This window comes from Pelophylax lessonae, assembly GCF_965119305.1.
Source record: "Pelophylax lessonae genome assembly, chromosome: 6".
NCBI lineage: Eukaryota > Metazoa > Chordata > Amphibia > Anura > Ranidae > Pelophylax > Pelophylax lessonae.
Window position 1 is genome coordinate 157,009,190 of NC_138773.1, and position 20,156 is coordinate 157,029,345.

The 20,156-nt window shown below is 46.1% G+C and overlaps 1 protein-coding gene across 5 annotated transcripts in view; it reads left to right on the forward strand.

Moving 5' to 3' along the window:
- Positions 1-20,156, forward strand: part of USP7 (ubiquitin specific peptidase 7) — a 666,343-nt gene that overhangs the window by 122,285 nt on the left and 523,902 nt on the right. For 4 of the 5 annotated variants that reach the window (XM_082260831.1, XM_082260832.1, XM_082260833.1 and 1 more), the window contains exons 5-6: positions 3,080-3,168; positions 3,265-3,373. The exons of the other annotated variant lie outside the window; for it this stretch is intronic. In XM_082260831.1, coding sequence (XP_082116957.1) covers positions 3,080-3,168; positions 3,265-3,373 — 198 coding nt within the window. The remainder of the gene's footprint in view (positions 1-3,079; positions 3,169-3,264; positions 3,374-20,156) is intronic. 5 annotated transcript variants of the gene reach the window in all.

A 20,156-nucleotide genomic window follows, 5' to 3' on the forward strand; every position in this document is an offset into this window, starting at 1 on the left:
TCAAGGACTGATCTTCCATCCTGCTTTGCTGTCTCTGGCTTTAATGGCATGGCTGTTGAAAGCCAGGTCTTGGGGGATAGGGGTCTTCCACAGGCAGTCATCCCTATCTTGTTAAAGGCTCGTAAAGCTACTTCTAGGAAGATTTATCACCGCACCTAGAAAGCGTATATCGGCTTGGTGCGAAGCGCATGGTTTCAATCCTCGTTCCTTCTCGGTGGCGAAGGTCTTGGCATTCCTGCAGAAGGGCGTGGATCAGCGTCTGGGGCTGACTAAGGTCATGGGTCAGTTGTCGGCCTTGGCCATCTTTTTTCAACGTCCTTGGTCCGCACCTTCATTTAAGGGGTGTGGCATTTCGCTCCCCCGAGGAGAGCTCCCTTGCCTTCCTGGGATCTTAATTTGGTTTTGTCTGTGTTACAGAAACCTCCTTTTCGAGAACATTAGGGCGATTCCTCTCTGTGTTGTCCCAGAAAGTTGCCTTTCTGGTGGCCATCACGTCGGCTCGCAGAGTGTCTGAATTGGCGGCCTTACCTTGCCGTTCTCCTTATCCGGTAATTCATAGAGATAAGGTGGTTCTGCGTCCAAATCAATCTTTTCATCCCAAGGTGGTTTCTTCGTTCCACCTCAATGAAGATGTCGTGTTGCCTTCGCTGTATGCGCGGCCCAAGCATCCTAAGGAATTTGCCTTGCATTCCCTGGATGTGTTCCGGGCGGTCAAGGTTTACCTGTTCGCCACGTAGTCTGTTCGGCAGTCTGATTCGCTTTGTCCTGAGGGACCTCAGAAAGGAATCGGCCGCCTTCGCAGCGACCATTTCTAAGTGGATCAGACAGACTATTGTTCAGGCCTATTCCATTAGGGGTCGGATTCCTCCTTTTCCGGGAAAGGCCCATTCTACTCGAGCCGTTGGCGCCTCTTGGGCTTTTCGTCATCAGTCTTCTGTGGCTCAGGGGTGCAAGGCGGCGACTTGGTCAGCCGTGCACACTTTCACAAAGTTCTACAAACTTGATGTTTTGGCATCTTCGGATGCTTCCTTTGGCTGCAAGTTTTGAGTGCCGCAGTTGTTTGAGGGGACATTATTTTTGCTGTCCCTCCTTGGGGTGTTTTTTTTTTTTTTTTTTTTGTTTCATTGTTACAGTTTTTTTCTGTAGGCTCAGGTTGTTTCTGGCCCGGCTGTTTGCGTTTCCTTCTGAGTTGGTTGTGTTTTTTTCCCACCCCTCATACCTGCAATGCTTTGGGACGTCCCATTAGTGAAGGCTAATACCATCGGACGGCAACTGTCAGAGGACTCAGAGAAAAGACTTTTACGGTAAGTTCTTACAAAAATTCTATTTTTTTTTTTTTAAAACACAAAGTTGTCAAAGATATTTTCTAACACCTAGCATGCACATAGCAAAAATGATACCCCAAAATAATTCTGCTACTCCTGAGTATGGTGATGCCACATGTAACACTTTTACACAGCCTAGCCACATACAGATGCCCAACATGCAGGGAGCATGTCATTTCCTGACTTCCCATTACAATTTTGTGAGGCACTCTAGGGCATAGTTGAGGTATGGAGGAGGCAGAGGAAGAGTGCAGCTGCAGTTTCTCTCCTCTCCTATCTCCTACAAATTGTGTACAGTGTGCGAGGAGAGGAGAGAAATGAACCGGACATGCGCTGGTTTGTTGACAAGTGATCGTTCCGTCATTGGACAGTGCGATCACGTGGTAAAGGGCCGCTGTCATTGGCCCTTTTACCACGATCCGTGAGGCGCCGGGTCCCCCGGACCCTGCAAGCATGGACACTTCTGTGTGCGCACTCCAGGGGGCTTGCGGGAAGCGCAATTCTGGCAGGACGTCATTGTACGCCCTCCCAGAATAAGCCGACCGCGCAGTAGCCGTCATTCGTCTATGACCTGGTTGGCAAGTGGTTAACAGAAGTCAATGCAAGTAGTGTTGACGTCGCCACAAAAGTAGTGCAGGAACCTTTTATTCTAAGTTGCAACGACTTGAGTCACACCGATTAGTGGTTCCATTGCCGTAAATGGGGCACCACTTGTCATGACAAGTCGCGGCAGTGTGAACCGGGGCTCACTCTCCTGATGTGCATGTGTCTCAAAATATTAAAACCTGAATTTTTTTCACACGCCTACTGTAGGAGTGATCAATACCATATGTAAAGTGAACATGCAATTTGCATCCTGATATCTAGAGTTGCACACAATAACCCACCTTTCAAATTCTTAACCAGTTCCCTACCAGCGCATTTTAAAATGATGCCGGCAGGAACACTCCGTCGATCTTGGTGGGTGTCGTATGATGTCCACCCGTTCCTGCTGCTCTCCCAACTCTCACACAGACTAAATAATACCCACTAATTTTGGGTTATTTTTACCAAAGATAGGTATTAGTATAAATTTTGGCCCAAATTTAGGAAAAAAAATTACTTTTTTGCAAAATTTTATAATAGAAACTAAAATGAAATGTGTGTTTGTTTTTTTCCAAAAATTTCGCTTTTTTCACTTTATCGCAAAAAATAAAAAAGTGATAAATACTACCAAAAGAAAGCTCTATTCATGTGAAAAAAATGATAAAAAATTTGATTGGGTACAGCGTTGCATGGCTGAGTAATAATCATTCAAAGTGTGAGAAGCTTTGAAAGCTGAAAATTGGTCTGGGCAGGAAGGGGGTTTAACTATAAAGGTATGGTGTATGGAAGTTGTTAAACCCATGTAAAGCACTCCATAACACGTGGAAAATAAAATTACACTTAAAATGTATTTGTGATTTGCCAAAGTGTTAATGTGCCCACGTACACACAAATAGTTGAAATGTTTGTATACACACGCGTTTTACTTATAAATTGAGATTTAGAACCTTTTCAGAAATTTTCTTAGGCAACCAGATCAGTTATAATGAATAAGCTGGTTCCTATGGGGGCACTGCCAAAGAAGTGGAGCCAGGAGTGCTGGCGAGGGACCCCAGAAGAGGGGGTTTAAGCCTGCTCTGTGTAAAAACTATTGCACAAAGCAGGAAAGTATATGTTTGCTGTTTTTTTTTTTTTGTCATGATTGAATATTACTTTTTTTTTAATTTCAGGAAGTTACTGATCCAGATAAAGGCTTTATTGAAGATGATAAAGTGACTTTTGAAGTCTATGTGCAGGCCGATGCTCCTCATGGTGTTGCGTAAGTTTTAAAAAAAAAAAAAAAAAAAATCATTTTGGTTTCCCCCTCCACCTTGAAAGGTTAAAAAAAAATGCCTTTTTTTTTTTTTTTTTGCAGCTGGGATTCAAAGAAGCACACTGGGTATGTTGGGCTAAAGAATCAGGGAGCAACATGTTACATGAACAGTTTACTGCAGACTTTGTTTTTCACAAATCAACTCCGAAAGGTATTGTTAAACATATATTTTTTTTCTTTCTTTTGCTGTGACCAATGCTTTAAAAATGACCTGCAACATATGAAGCTATAATCTTTATTTTTCCTACAATACACTTTGTTGGGTTTGCATTATTTATCCTGTAACATAATAATGCCTCATTTCCACTGAGTGGTATGGTACGGTTCGGAACGGTACACATTGCGTTTCCACTGCCAATAGTACCCTTTCATGATAGGCGTGGTGTAACAGGAAAGCTGTGATAGACGATTCTCTGTCAACCAATCAAAGTTCTGCAGAGTGTAGCTCCACCCTGTTGGTACGGTACTAATGTGCTTGGTACCCCAACGAAAGGGTACCATATAGTGGTACGGTTCGGAATTGGGGTACCATTCATAATGGAAACGGCATAAATGGCGTACCGTACCGAACTGTACCAGAAAGCTCAGTGGAAACGAGCCATAAGTGTTCTATAAAGCCACAATGCTTTTGGATTTAAACAGTCAGATTGAGCAGGTTAGCAGTTGTCTTAAGAGCATGTGTGGTTTGTTTTGGTGTACCCATAGCCCACTGTGGGCATCGCTCACATTCAAATTGACGTATCACGACTGTGATAGACCTCTCTGAGTTAGGTGGAAGGGAATGTTTGACCCAAGGATTCTAGATTTTTTTTAAATTGGTTGTTCTATCCAATCGTTTTTCCATAAATTTATAAGGAAGCGTAGTTACACACTTTAAAATAGGAGCGTATGTCAATATTCCTCGCCATAAATTTGAACATGCAATACTCAAAATGAAAAATTTAGAATATAAAAAAATATCTTAATCTTTCACAAATAGGATATTTTTTTTTATTCTCGCACAACTAACCACAAAGGTGCATGTGTAGATCTGATAAAATAGGGCAAAATTAAAATCTGTATGTGTGTAAAATATATATAGTTTTTTATATATATATATATATATATATAATACAATACACCATTCATGAACTAATAATTCCACGTAACTAACCCCCAATACATTGATATTCACATGTGACCATAACTCAGCATAAAAAAATGAGATCTCAAATAGTCTTCAGCGGATATTATAGCTGATAGATGATTGATGCTGTAAACCAACTGTGATATATTCCAAAAAATTGACAGTTCAAAAAAAATTGTGAAAATATTAAGTTCATATATCTTATCTGTGCAAATTCTGTGCTTGCTCCAATCAAAGTGCTCCACCACGTGCATCAATGCACTCTCCAGAGCCCCCAGTGACCATTAGACGTAGAATCAACTGATGTAATATATTTCTATAAATGACCGCTTCCTCTCATCAGGCATATGGTGTCACGTTGCATGGAAGACAAATAACATACTAATAGTGCAGGGCACCAGCTCTGTGGACAAATAAATGCCGTATGGTAATCATGGGATGACAGCGAAAGCACTCTCCCGGCGCCGGCCTTGGCTCCTCAGCCGACATGCATTCCAGCGCTCCTGGAAGTGACGTCAATGTTTAGCCCCAGATGATAGAGGCAGCAACCTGATCTTTCTGCATTTCGCCACATAGGCATCATCAGGAAATCCAGTTGCCGCCATTATACCGGAGATCTATATAGTTACTGCATCTATCCTATTGGTGGACCGTCAGCCGATCTTCAACTTTTTTTTATATCTGCTGTGCAACACCAATATGTATTGTTATATACATATGCATCTATATTGTAGCTATATTGTTTCTACCACAAATTGATTATATAATAATTTATACTGTATTTTCCGGCGTATAAGACGACTGGGCGTATAAGACGACCCCCCCTAATTTTCAAGTTAAAACATAGGTTTTGGGCTTTACTCGCCATATAAGACTACCCCCCTTCCGAAGCAAGGCAACACTATTGAAAAACATCAGATTTCTCATAGATCTCCAAGGTACCCCAAGTACTGTAATACATGTAATCTTTCATAATATCTCCAAGGTACCCTAAGTGTAAGTATTACCAGTAGATGTAATCTCAAGACGCTGGCTGTGCGGGAATCCTGTACCGGTATACCGTATGTACCGTAGCTTCGGCTACATACAGTATTCCGCGCTGAGCCAATCACAGTGAGCGATGTATTCTATTATTGAGTCAGAGAGGCGGGCTGATGTTACTCCGCCAATCTGAGCAGGCTTTGCATTCAACAATAGAATACATCACTCTCCCTGATTGGCTCAGCGCGGTACACTGTATGTAGCCAAAGCTACGGTACACAAGGTATACCGGTATAGGATTCCCACACAGCCAGCGGCTTGAGAGATTACATCTACCGGTAATACTTATAGTTAGGTTACCTTGGAGATATTATACTCGGCGTATAAGACGACCCCCCATTTTTGGGGGATTTTTTTGAGGTTCAAAAGTAGTGAAAATACAGTATGTCTAAATCCAAAGGACGCTAATAGATATAATCCACAGAGCTAGCCCCGCTCTTACATTAACATGTTTTCTCTATCGCTCATTGACAGACGTAGTCTTCTTGATTCTCAAGAGCTGGGTTATGTTGTCTCCGCAGGAGTAGGACTAGGCAGAAAGACAAAACGTTCTGGCTCCACCTTAGGGGCAGTCCCTGAGGGTATATCCTCCCTCTCTGCTACAGGGAATCAGTTTTTTTCTGTCTAGTCAGGAGTAAGGACCTAAGTTCCTTGCTGGGATCTTTTGGTCCTAGCAAGACTTTTTTCTTTAAGAAAAAGACATTTTTTAGGTAGTTTTCTCCAGTGTTTTTTCCTGTGAGATCTTCAAGCAAAAATGCCGGACTGGGCGACACTTGTGGTCACCCCAGCCGGCCTACGAGCGCGCGCAGACCATGGCATTGCGCTTGGTCGGCCGCGACACATTCAAGTAAGTATGCGGGGCCGGGCGACGGGCTGGATGTTGAGATCCAGTGGTCACCCCGGTTTCTGCCTACGAGCGCGTGCAGACCAGAGCTCTGCGCTGGGTCGGCCGCGACGGAGTCCCAGTGGAGGGACTGACCTTGCGAGTTAAAAGTCTCGCTTGGACGCCAGGAACCAGAGAGTCGAGGCGTCCGGAGTGGTCCACAAACCCCCACCCCGGTGGAGAGGGTATTGTGAAGAGAGGGTGCCTGTCGGTTCGGTATGGTGAGTAAACGTTCCCTTTTTTCCTCGTTATGAGGCAGTATGTATTATGGGCCCCTCCATATATGGTCAGTATATATCTGATGCTTACAAGTCCCCCTTGTAATACAGCATGTGTTTGTGGGAAGTGGACTTGGTTTAAGAGCTAACACTCTACCCAGCAGACTGTAACATTACAGCTGACATAGGAGGTATAATCCTACCTTATGTGTAGTATATCTTCTGTAGATCCATATATCGCCTCTTAGCAGAGATGCAGGTGCATGTGCTGGGAAAACGATTTCGGCGGTCCGCCGCCATTTTGCCGTAGACCAAATGCATGTATGTCCTCAGGTCACGCCGGCCGCCATGTTTTTGGAGTCTTATGTCTCTTCTATGGGGGCGGCCATGTTTTGTGAGCCCAGCTACCTCGTGGAGAGCTGGGAACGCCGGAAGGCGTACACAGGGGGCGGAGCCACGTCCTTCTACCCGGGAAAAAGCAAACAGCTCCTTCCAGTCTGTGTAAGACAGACGCTGACTGCAGTTGGTTGGAAACTGCACTGCATCGGTTGGTGAGCCTTGGGGGTCCCTCTCTCTCTCTCTGTGGGATCGAGAAGCAGGTACTCTGAGGGGCGCTATTGCGCTAGGGGGAGACACACAAAAAAAAAAAAAAAAGTTTTTTTTTTTTTTTGTTTTGCTGGCAAAGGTGTCCTGAATTAACATGGACCCTGCCACTCATGTATCTCCTCCGGATCCCCTCGAGGGGTCTGCGGGATCCTCCAGCACCCCATTGACAATTGAATCATTGTCAGCTATTATGGAAACTTTTGTGTCCCGGGTGGAAGTGGCTTGTCAGGGACAGGGCGCAAGAAAGCGACCCCCGCCTAACCCCATATTATCTGAAACCTCGGATTCAGACTCTGAGCCCATTTCTGCAGTTGCAGGTACTTCATCTGGGATTGGTGTCTCGGGTCCTGTCTCTTCAGACAGTGAGGAGGATGTTTCGGCATCCGCCATAGCCCGAGAGGAAGCGTTGGTAAACGCACTCATTGTATCTGTTCAAGAAACCTTAAGGTTACAGGGTATTCCATCGGAAATAGCTGAAACTGAAATCCCTTTTGGGACTAAAAAACTCATCAAAGTGGCGAAGGTTTTTCCATTGCCCAAATGTTTTGGCAATCCAATCGAAGAAGAATGGCGTCTGCCAAAACGCACTTTTACTATTTCTAAACGCATTGACAGGCGTTATCCGTTTGAGGAAACCCTTATTAAGAAATGGACAGAACCACCTGTGGTGGATTCACCAATTGCTAGATTGAATAAAGCCACGGTTATTCCTTTAGAAGACGCTCCGTCTTTTAAAGATCCAGTGGATCGCAAGATAGAAGCTATGTCTCGCACCATGTTTTCCTTGATTGGATCAGCTTTCAGACCTATATATTGGTCTGGTTTCGCAGGCTGTAACTGAATGGACCAAGTGGTTACGCCGGGACTTAGAAGAGGTCCCTCAGGCGGTATCAGATTTGTTGGAACAAATGATACAGGGGTTACAGTTTGTGTGTGATGCGGCGTTAGACGCCACTCCATTATTGGCACGAGCATCAGTCTCAGCAGTGGTTCTCAGGCGTACACTGTGGCTAAAAGGTTGGTTAGCCGACCAAGGTTCCAAAAAAGCATTGGCTAATATCCCCTTTTCAGGAGAGCGTCTATTTGGAGCCAACTTAGATGAGATCATTAAAGATCTCACGGGTGGAAAGAGCACCTTTTTACCGCAAAATTTTAAAGGTAGAGGAACTTGTCAAAGACGAGGGCCTTCTTTTTCTGCTCACAAGAGGTTTTTTCGTCCCGTGGGTGAAAAAACTAAGTCCTCCAAAGCCCCTGCAGGAGGCGTCAGGGGTCGTTGGTCGGGCAAGCAAAAGCCCGCCCCCTCCAGACCTGAAGATAAACCATCCAAAGCCTGAAGGTGCGCCCCCACCCATAACTGGGGTGGGGGGACGTCTTCGCCGGTTCCCGGATCCATGGCTTTCCAGAATCCCGGACAAATGGGTTTGCGAAGTCATAAGGTCAGGGTACAAGATCGAGTTTCGATCTCTCCCACCGGCGCGATTCTTCCCTTCCAATATCCGACTATCCTCAGATCGTTTAGAAGATCTGCGGAGAGCAGTCACAGATTTACTACAACAAGGAGTGGTAGTCCACGTTCCTTGGACAGAACGGTTTCAAGGGTTTTATTCAAACCTATTTACAATACCCAGGAAAGAGGGCAAAGTGCGTCCAATTCTGGACTTAAGGGCACTCAATTCTTTTGTCAACATAAGAAGATTCAGAATGGAGTCCATTCGCACGGTAGCAGCCTTCCTGCATTCAGGGGATGTCCTAGCGTCCATAGACATCAAGGACGCCTATCTTCACATTCCCATTTTCGCAGGACATCAGCGGTTTCTACGCTTTTCCGTAGAAGAGAACCACTATCAGTTTGTGGCGTTACCTTTCGGTCTCGCCACGGCTCTGCGGGTCTTCACAAAGGTGTTGGCCCCAATGTTGGCACTTCTGCGCCAAAGAGGTATATCGATCCTTGGTTACCTAGACGATCTTCTGCTTCATGCAGAGTCTCCTCAGACCTTGCTACAAAACATAGAAATTACTATGATTTCTTTACAGGAATTCGGGTGGCTGGTGAACCAGCAAAAGTCATTTCTGGTTCCCACCCAGAGGCTCGAATATCTGGGTCTAATTCTAGACACAGTCAGGACAAGAGTTTTTCTTCCGGTAGGGAAACTCCGAAAGATTCAATCAGCAGTCCAGTTGTTACTGTCCAACAGCTGGTCTTCCCTTCGGACTTGCATGAGGGTTCTGGGGTTGATGGTGGCTTCGTTCGAAGCAGTCCCATTTGCCCAGTCCCATACCCGAATTCTTCAGCAAGAGATTCTTCTCAGATGGAATCGGAATCCGGAATCCCTGGACAATCAGATCCGATTGAGCAAACAGACCAGAGAGTCTCTGGTCTGGTGGCTTCAGTCTCCGATGCTCAGCCAGGGAAAGTCATTTCTGCCAATATATTGGACGATAGTGACCACGGATGCCAGTCTATCCGGATGGGGAGGAATTCTCGGTCAGTTATCTGTCCAGGGACTTTGGTCCCCGGAAGAATCCAGGTTACCGATAAATGTATTGGAACTGAGAGCGATCAGACTTTGTCTGATTCACTGGACCGAGCAGCTCCAGGGCAGCCCGGTTCGGATCCAGTCGGACAATGCCACGGCCGTGGCTTATGTCAATCACCAGGGGGGCACCAAGAGTGTCCGAGTGGCCAAAGAAGTGGCTTGCATTCTTCGCTGGGCGGAACGATTTGTTCCAGCAATCTCTGCGGTGTTCATTCCGGGGGTGGAGAATTGGCAGGCAGATTATCTCAGCCGTCAGACCCTGGATCAGGGGGAATGGTCCCTCCATCCAGACGTTTTCCACCAGTTGTGCCTACGGTGGGGCACCCCGGATGTGGATCTGTTGGCATCACGATTCAACAGGAAAGTTCAGAGATTCGTGGCTCGCTCCCGCGATCCTCTAGCAGAAACCGCAGACGCACTGATCGCCCCGTGGGGGCAATACCAGCTAATATATGCCTTCCCTCCTCTCGCGTTACTGCCAAGACTTCTTCGCAGGATAGAGGAGGAAGGAATTCCAGTAATCCTGGTAGCTCCGGACTGGCCTCGTCGAGCTTGGTACGCCGACATGGTCAGACTGGTGGCGGACGTCCCGTGGAGACTTCCTCTCAGGGAGGATCTACTGTCTCAGGGACCGATCTTCCATCCTGCTTTACGATCGCTGGCTTTAACGGCCTGGCTATTGAGACCCAGGTGCTGAAGGACAAAGGTTTGTCAGCTTCAGTTATTCCTACTCTAGTTGAAGCAAGGAAAGCGACTTCCAGAAAGATTTATCATCGCACATGGAAGTCCTACATTGCATGGTGTGAACCTTTGGGGTTCCGTCCTCGGTCTTATTCGATTAGTCGAATATTGGCTTTTCTGCAACAAGGGGTTGAGCAGAAACTGGCCTTGAGTACTATCAAGGGTCAGGTCTCAGCATTAGCCATCTTCTTTCAGAAGCCTTTGGCTACTCATTCCTTGGTGCGGAATTTCATCCAGGGGGTGCGACATCTGGCTCCGCCAGTGCACGCGCCCTTACCCCCCTGGGATCTTAATTTAGTGTTGTCGGTTCTTCAGAAACCTCCCTTTGAAGATATTAGGGAGATTCCTCTACCTACGTTGTCCCAGAAGGTGGCCTTCTTGGTGGCTATTACTTCTGCACGCAGGGTGTCAGAACTGGCCGCATTATCTTGTCGTTCCCCATATCTGGTGGTTCATAGAGATAAGGTGGTTCTTCGTCCGAATCCATCCTTCCTACCAAAAGTGGTTTCAGAATTTCATCTGAATGAAGAAATTGTATTACCTTCCCTGTGTCCTAAGCCCAGTCATCCTCGGGAGTTTGCTTTACACTCCTTGGATGTGGTCCGGGCGATCAGGGTATACTTGAAAACGACAGACTCGTTTCGCAAGACGGATTCACTTTTTGTGATCCCAGATGGACCCAAAAAGGGGTTGCCTGCATCTGCCGCGACCATTTCCAGATGGATCAGACAGACGGTAGTACAGGCTTATTCTATTAAGGGTCGGGAGCCCCCGTTCCCTGTTAAGGCGCACTCCACTCGGGCACTTAGTGCGTCATGGGCCTTTCGCCATCAGGCGTCAGTGGTCCAGGTGTGCAAGGCGGCTACCTGGTCGTCTGTGCATACCTTTACTAAACATTATAAAGTTGATGTAATGGCATCGTCTGATGCCTCGTTTGGCCGCAAGGTTTTGCAGGCCGCAATTTGAGGAGATCAGTGGTCTACCTCGAGGGTTTTTCCGTTGGAAAATTTTTTCTTTAGTCTCATTCTTTGTTTATAATGAGCCTTTAAAACTTCTAGTTTGGCACCGGTTGGGCCTTCTAGATTGGATTTGATTTGTCAATCCCACCCCTCATTTGTGGCACTGCTTCTGGATGTCCCAGCTCTTGAGAATCAAGAAGACTACGTCTGTCAATGAGCGATAGAGAAAAATGGATTTTTGTAAGATCTTACCGTAAAATCCTTTTCTCTAGCGCTCATTGACAGACGTAGTCCTCGGTGATACACCACCTTCGGGTTATGTTGCCTCCACAGGAGCAGGACTAGACAGGAAATTAAAAAGCTCTGGCCACACCCTAGGGGCAGTCCCAGAGGGTATATCCTCTCTCTCTCTGCCTCAGCAAATCAGTTATTTTCTGTCTAGTTAGGAGTAAGGACCTAGATACCTTGCTGGGATCTTAGGTCCTGGCAAGAATTTTTTTCTTAAAGGATTTTTAGACAGCTTTTTTTCTCCAGTGTTCCTGTGAGATCTTCAAGCAAGAAAACTGAACTGGGCGACGGGCTGGATGTTGAGATCCGGTGGTCACCCCAGTTCAGCCTACGAGCGCGTGCAGGCCATAGCTCCGCGCTGGGTCGGCCGCGACAAAGTCCCATTAAAGGACTGAACCCGCGAGTTAAACGTCTCGCTGAAACGCCAAAGACCATGAGTCACGGCGTCCGTATCGGTCGACAGCCCTCCCGCCCCGGTGGAGAGGGGTACTGTCAGGAGTTGGTGCCCGCCTGGTTCCGGTATGGTGAGTAGTATGTTCCCCCTTTTTTCCCTGACGGGTTTTGTGGTGAACGCGGGCCCCTCTCTGTATGGTAAGAAAGAGTCGATAGGCCAAGTAGCCTCTAGTCAGGTGACTTCGGTCCCTGAGGTTCAACCAGAAAAGATCACCTTTCCTGATAACTATCAGGTATCTGATAAATGTGTGGGAACAGAAAACGACCAGACTTTCTCGGATGGTCGGGGCCAGATAGCTCTAGGGACGCCTGGTTCAGATCCAATCAGCGCCAGTGGTCCTAGAAATTCTAGGCTGGCCTCCTCAAGCCGGCCTGGTCGACTTGGACATGTTAGTCGCAGACGTTCCGTGGGAACTTCGTCTCAGGGAGTGTCTGTGGTCTCAAGGACCAATTTACCATCGTGCTTTACAGTCGCTGGGTTTAATGGCCTGTCCATTGAGACCCAAGTACTGAAGGACAGAGGTTTGTCTACTTCAGTCATTCCTACCCTTATTAAAGCAAGGAAAGCGACTTCCAGCAAAGTCTATTATCACACATGGAAGACTTATATTGCGTGGTGCGAATCTTTAGGATTTCCTCCACGTACCTATTCGGTGTCTCGAATATTGGCCTTTTTGCAACAAGGGGTTGAGCAGAAGCTAGCCTTGAGCACCATCAAGGGTCAAGTTTCAGCATTAGCTATCTTCTTTCAGAAGCCTTTAGCTACCAAATCCTTGGTGCGGAATTTCATCCAGGGGGTGCGGCACCTGGCTCCTCCAGTCCGCGCGCCCTTACCGCCCTGGGATCTTAATTTGGTTTTGTCGGTTCTACAGAAACCTCCCTTTGAAAACATCAGGGAGATTCCCTTGCTTACTTTATCCCAGAAGGTGGCCTTCTTGGTGGCTATTACTTCTGCTCGCAGGGTGTCAGAACTGGCTGCATTATCATGCCAGTCCCCATACCTAGTGATTCATAGGGATAAGGTAGTACTTCATCCTAAGCCATCTTTTCTTCCTAAGGTGGTTTCAGATTTTCATCTGAATGAAGATATTGTACTACCTTCCTTGTGTCCTCAGCCCAAGCATCATCGGGAACATGCGTTGCATTCCTTAGATGTGGTTCGGCCAATCAGGGTATACCTGAAAGCTACGGAATCTTTCCGTAAGACGGATTCACTTTTTGTGATCACGGATGGCCCCAGAAAGGGTTTGCCTGCATCTGCCGCGACCATTGCCAAATGGATTAGACAAACGGTGGTACAGGCTTATTCTATTAAGGGTCAGAGTCCTCCGTTCCCTGTTAGGGCGCACTCCACTCGAGCGCTCAGTACTTCCTGGGCCTTTCGCCATCAGGCGTCAGTGGTCCAGGTATGTAAGGCGGCCACTTGGTCGTCGGTACATACCTTTACAAAATTCTATAATATTGATGTGACGGCATCGGCGGATGCCTCATTTGGCCGCAAGGTTTTGCAGGCCGCAATTTGAGGAGACCGGTGGTCTACCTCGAGGGTTTTTTTCTGTTAGAAGAAAAAAAAAAAAAAAAAAGAATTTTTTTTCTCTTTTTTGTTGAGTCTCATCATTAAGGATGAGCATTGTAAACTTCTAGTTGGCACCGGTTGGGCCTTCTAGATTGGGATTTGATTTCATTTTCCCACCCCTCAGTTGTGATACTGCTCTGGGACGTCCCGAAGGTGGTGTATCACCGAGGACTACGTCTGTCAATGAGCGCTAGAGAAAAATGGATTTTTGTAAAATCTTACCGTAAAATCCTTTTCTCTTAGCTCATTGACAGACGTAGTCCCCGCCCCTCTGTTTTTTGAGTTGGGTTAAAATCTCTAAAGACTGCTTTTTGACATAACTGATTTGCTGAGGCAGAGAGAGAGAGGATATACCCTCTGGGACTGCCCCTAGGGTGTGGCCAGAGCTTTTTAATTTCCTGTCTAGTCCTGCTCCTGTGGAGGCAACATAACCCGAAGGTGGTGTATCACCGAGGACTACGTCTGTCAATGAGCTAAGAGAAAAGGATTTTACGGTAAGATTTTACAAAAATCCATTTTTCTCTTAAGCTCATTGACAGACGTAGTACCCGCCCCTCTATCATTGAGTTGGGTTGGGTTAAATTCTCTGTACTGCTTTAAAACAGAACTGATTCCCTGTAGCAGAGAGAGGGAGGATATACCCTCAGGGACTGCCCCTAAGGTGGAGCCAGAACGTTTTGTCTTTCTGCCTAGTCCTACTCCTGCGGAGACAACATAACCCAGCTCTTGAGAATCAAGAAGACTACGTCTGTCAATGAGCTTAAGAGAAAAGGATTTTACGGTAAGATCTTACAAAAATCCATTTTTTTTTTGAACCATAGCATGAAAATATATTTAAAAATCAAATCTTCATACATTCCTTCCTATACTCTTATTTTCTCATGACTATAAAATGCACCCTCCATAAGAGCATGTTGTTACCAAGATGCAGATCAACTGCTTGTCTAGTGTCTTAGAGTATTGCAACCACCATCCCAATTATCAAATTTATACTCCAATCCCTTACTATATAACCTTGTCTGCCCACTCCTTTTGTCCCCCCAGTTTTAATTTAAGGGTTAGAGTTGAGATATTGCAACCTCCTTACCCACATAAACATCTCATAAGATGCATATCCCCATCCCCAAATCTACATATATTCTGTTAGAAATGATTCAATTAAGAGCAATATCTAGGTTAAACCCCATGTTCCATAAGAAATCCTTTAAATAACATGAATATTTAAATAACATCAATATCTAAGTTTAACCCCATAGGACTTGGTGCATTCAAACGATATATCCATTGGGTTTCGTTCTGAGATATCGGTTTACGCATATCACTACCCCTCCAAAGTTTATATATTATATCTATACCAAAAAATTGCAAGGATTTAGGATCTCCATGATGTTTTAATGTATAGTGATTAGAAGTACCATTGCCTATATCCCTTCTTAATATTACTTTATATGTTTTAAGATATTTTTTATGTTTTACATTTTTAATTGAGTTTGCATGCTTAAAGAGGAAGTAAAGTCGAAAAAAAAACGAGGGAAAAAAAAGCCCTGTAAAGAGAGGCATAATGAGCTAGTATGCATCGCATACTAGCTCATTATGTAGTACTTACCTTAAAACGAAGCCCCCTCCGTGCCGGCACCTCAGCAACAGGACGGCGACATGTCCTGCCGTCCTGCTTCCGGGTTCGCGTCCTCCGGGCCATCTGATTGGCCGGAGGCGCGATTACATCACTCCCGCGCCTGCGCGCGGGAGCCGCCGTTCACGGCACTGAGCTCTGAAGGAACGGCACAGGTGGCCGTTCCCTCAGAGCGCCTGCGCCGATTTTTTTTTAAACTGTTTTTGTTACTGGTCCATATATACTGTATGTGCCCAGGGTTCTTTGGTTAAATTGGAGCCTAGATCAGCATCTTCTTCTTTTTTTTTTTTTTGTTGTCACATATTGGTGTCTTAGAAAAAGGACTCCGTGGCAGGAAAAAAATTTGGCACACGAGGCCTGGATTATTCCTGACATTGAAGCTTTAACAGTCCGCATTTATCTTCAGACAATGGTGGTTTGGAGATGCTTGTGTTAGTTTCTTATCTGGACTACTGAAAATATTCCGAAGTAGGGATTTAGTGTTTTTTTTTTTTTTTTTTTTTTCCCCCTGAAATAATGAAAGGGTCTATTACCATTGAGTTAGGAGAAACTATATAAATGTGTGGTGTTACAGCAAATTCAGTGCCTGAAGGTTTCAGAATAAGGGAAACCAAGTGGAATTGTATAAGGTTAAACAGAGATGAGGCGCTATATTTCTAGATAATTCAATCCAAACTCTTAGGGAGTGAGCCATAGTAGGCTTCAAGCCAAAGTATATTCTAAGGAGGTGGACTCTACACAGCCAGTTATTACATTTAGGGGGAAATTACTTTTTCTCATAGGGCCAGGCAGGTTTGGACAGCTTTTTTTTTTTTTTTCCCCACTTTAACCAAGCCTTTTTCTCTAATTGTCTTCTGGGACAGCATATATATGAGAGGCTCCTCTCACCTGAAACAGGAAACACAATAGTCCACCATTATAAAAACTTCAGCCATACCTTCTTCCTCAGTTTGTGTTTCCTCCGGATCCACTACGAGCTACACCTGTTTATTTTCAGTCTCCATTCTGTGTTGCAGGAGGTTCCCTGGCCAGCCTCCTATCCAGCCCATCAAGCCTTGGGCATCGAAGGCCGGGGACATCGCATTGGGCAAAGCTAGCCCCCGCCTGACATTTCACCCCTGCTGTGGGGTATGCAGCTTTTCCCCCCAGCTGTGAGGATGCTGGAGTGGCATCCCCCCTACATCGTGTCTGGAGCGTTACTGCAGTATCTGTGGGACTAGCTCCTGCTGGCCACAGCAATCTATCTGGATGGTGCGCAGTAGTGGGTTGAGGGGGCCTTGGCCCACCGTACCCCCGCATTGAACACCCAAGGGTCCTTTCCCCCTGCAGCGCCTGCTTAGGTCAGCCACCGACATCCCGTGCAGTCATCTTCATGGCGGAGCAATGTGGTGGCGAAGGCGAAACTTTGCGTCACTTCCTGTAACGTGCTTCAAGTCCGCAGCCATCTTTGGGATGGCTGAAGTCAGACGGCAGAAAGACATCCGCTGGCGTCCCTCCTGGGCGGCAGTGCAAATTTCAAAGAAGAAAAACTTACAAAAATGTAAACCAAGCGAGCAGTAAATGGACTAGCCTTACCAAGAAAGGCAGACCATGGGATTTCAGAAAGCAACAATGCAGGTATGTCCATCCAACCTGCATGGGGGCAGCTGGGGGCTGGAGCTGGGCAGGAAGTAGTATAAGGTCCCTATGCTGGGATTCCTTTTTCTTGGACTGATCATGTCGGATACTTCACCACCCTGTCCTGCCGATCCTGCTACTCAGGAGAGCTTCAAGGTAAGCAAGAACACTCTGGAGTTCCCTCTGTCTTTACCTCACCACAAGCAATTTTGCACGGCAGTGTACGGCATCTGCCTACCTTCTGGGGTCCTTTCTTGGATCACTTACAAAAACCCCAGACGAGAAAAAGGCAAAGACCAGTAGCAAGGCATGCACCTCTTGCGGTCACAGGTTTCCTCCAGAAAAACACTATGCCAAAAATGCATAAACAAAATGGTGGCTGAAGAGTCACAGGGATTCCTTAAAGACATGCTTGACTCCTTTAAAAGGGAAATGAATAGCACCATTGGTCCTCTTCATACAGCCATAGAAAAACTGGAGGCTCCAGCCAGGCCAGTACCCCATCTACCACCCACCTCCTCTTACAGAAGGGATTAGGTGGATCAAGTGGAGGAGCAGTCTGATTCAGAATCCAAGAATTGGCCTATGCTCGGACTCAGATGACTAAGAGCCAGCGTCCGAGGGTACACTTTTTTCCCTCACAGGACACGGATAGTTTGCTAAAAGCCATAGCAGACACTCTGGGCATGAAAGAGCAAAAAAACGCAGAGCTTTCACTACACAAGATGTATAAGGGCTTACAACCCAAAAAAACACAGAACATTTCCGGTACATGAGACCCTGAAAAACGTAATCAAGGAAGAACCAGAAAAGCTCTTTATCCTAGCTGCGATTCAACACAGATATCCCTTCACAGTAGAGGACACTAATCCCTGGACGAAATGCCATAAGGTAGATGCCTCCTTCACCAGAATTGCAAACAAATCAGATTTTGTTTTTGATGACTCCGGTACTCACTGAGCCCATAGACAAAAAGATTGAAGCACTCCTGAGAAGAGCTTGGGAAGCTGCTACAGAAAACCTTAATCCAGCCATAGCTTCCACTTGCATGGCCAGGACCCTTTTAGTCTGGCTAACACAATTGTAAGAGCTACTGGAAGAAGATACCCCAAGGGAGGAGCTAGTAAAAATCATACCTACGCTAACGAGCGGCAGCATTCCTAGCGGAAGCATCAGCTGAGTCCATAAGGACATCCTGCAGGACCACTGTCCTAATCAATTCAGCCAGGACAGCCTTGTGGCTAAAGTCGTTGGGAGGGGACATCTCGTCCAAAAATAGATTATGCGGCATTCCCTTTTAAGGGCGATCTATTTGGACCTGACCTAGAAATTGTTTTGGACAGAACCACAGCTAAAAACAAGGGGTTTCCTCAATCCAAAAAGAGCCAGAGGAAAACACCCTTTCATCAGTACAGGAGGTTTAATAGGGCAGGTCCAAAAAAGCAGTGGACACAGCAGAACCAGAAAGCCAAGAGATTTTGTTATCAAGCCTACCGCTCCAAAGAACAAAAAGCAATGACGGTCTCCAGGTTGGGAGCAGGTTGGCGTCTTTTGCTCACCAGGGGGAGAGATTCACAAAACTGATTTATTCTTTGCACGGTAACGGAAGGCTAGTCAATAGTTTCCACTCGCCCACCAACCAAGTATCTGGTGCTGAGACTCCCGCATTCCACAGACCAAGCGGAGACCTTTTTTCTATCTGCATTGGAAAATCTAATGGTACAAAATGATTTCCCAGGTACCACCGGAAGAAGAAAAAGCAGGAGCCAGTCTCCGTGCTATGTTGCAGGGGGCTCCCTGGCCAGCACATATGTTAGGAAAAAAAAAAATCAGGCAAGCTAAGGCTCATACTCAACCTAAAGCCACTCAACAAAAAGATAATATACAAGAGATTCAGGATGGAATACGTCTATTCGGTCAAATATTCTCCCGGCGGGGAGCGTTCATGGCACCGGTAGATCTACAAGATGCATATCTACATGTACCGATTTAAAAATGATCAAATACCTAAGATTTGCGGTCCAAGACCCGGCTACTATGCTACATTTTCAATACACTGCGCTGCCATTTGGCATCTCCTCAGCACCCAGGATCTTATCAAAGATGATGGCAGAAGCTCTAAAAAAAAAAAAAAAAACCTGGCAGCAAGGAATAGGAGCAGTACCATATCTAGACTATCTACTATTCTTTGCTGTTTAACTACTATTCTTTGCCGGATCAGCAGTCACGCTGGATGCCAATTTACAAAAAAGCATAGCTTACTTTGCAAGGTTTGGGCTGGAAAGTGAACGAAGAAGTCCCAACTAACACCAAGCCAGAGGGTCGTATACATAGGCTACATACTCGATTCCAAAATGACCAAGACTTTTCTGACAGAGGAAAATTCGAAAGATCAAGCAATCGATAGTATTGCTGATGGAGGCCAAATTCATGGCAATACTGGGACTAATGTCCTCAATCCCGGACATCACCTGGGCTCAGCTCCATATGAGACTGTTGCAGAATTACATGCTGGCCCGATGGGGTGGCAGGACCTCATCCCCAGAAGCGACCATCTTGGTTCCTCATGCAGTCAAAAAAAACACTGCAATGGTGGCTCAAGCCACTAATTTACCTAGAAGGGCACAGATGGACACAGACCGATCACATAGGGATCACCTCGGACGCCAGAAGTCTGGGCTGGGGAGTACATATGGTGGACTGCTGCGCACAAGGAAAATGGAACCTCCACTGGTCTCAAGCTTGCTTAAACCTGAGGGAGTTAAAAGCCGTAGAGGCGGCACTAAAAGCATTGCAATCGGCAATTCAGGGCAAAGTTGGCAGGATCCAGGCATACCTGAACAGACAAGTGGCAACCAAATCAACCCATCTTATGGAACTGACAGACAACATTGTTATGGGGTAAGAGGAATATCAGATCCATCTCCGGCATCCATCTAAAGGGAACAGACAACACGCTGGCAGACTTCCGAAGCCTGAAAAACTTAAGACAGATGGCATAGTACTTTAAACCTAGAAATCTTTTTTGGATCACCCGAGTCTGGGGGGTAGCAGAGGTGGGCCTGTTTGCAGCAAAAGTAAATACGAAGCTACCAAAATTTCTCTCCAAACCCTACAGATGGGAACAGCGGGGTGGATGCGTTCAGCCAAAGCTGGGTTCCCCATCTATGCTATGCATTCCCCCCCTCCCAACTGACCTAATACCAAAGTTGGCACAAAAGGCCAAGGAAGAAAGGGCTACAGTGATATTCATTGC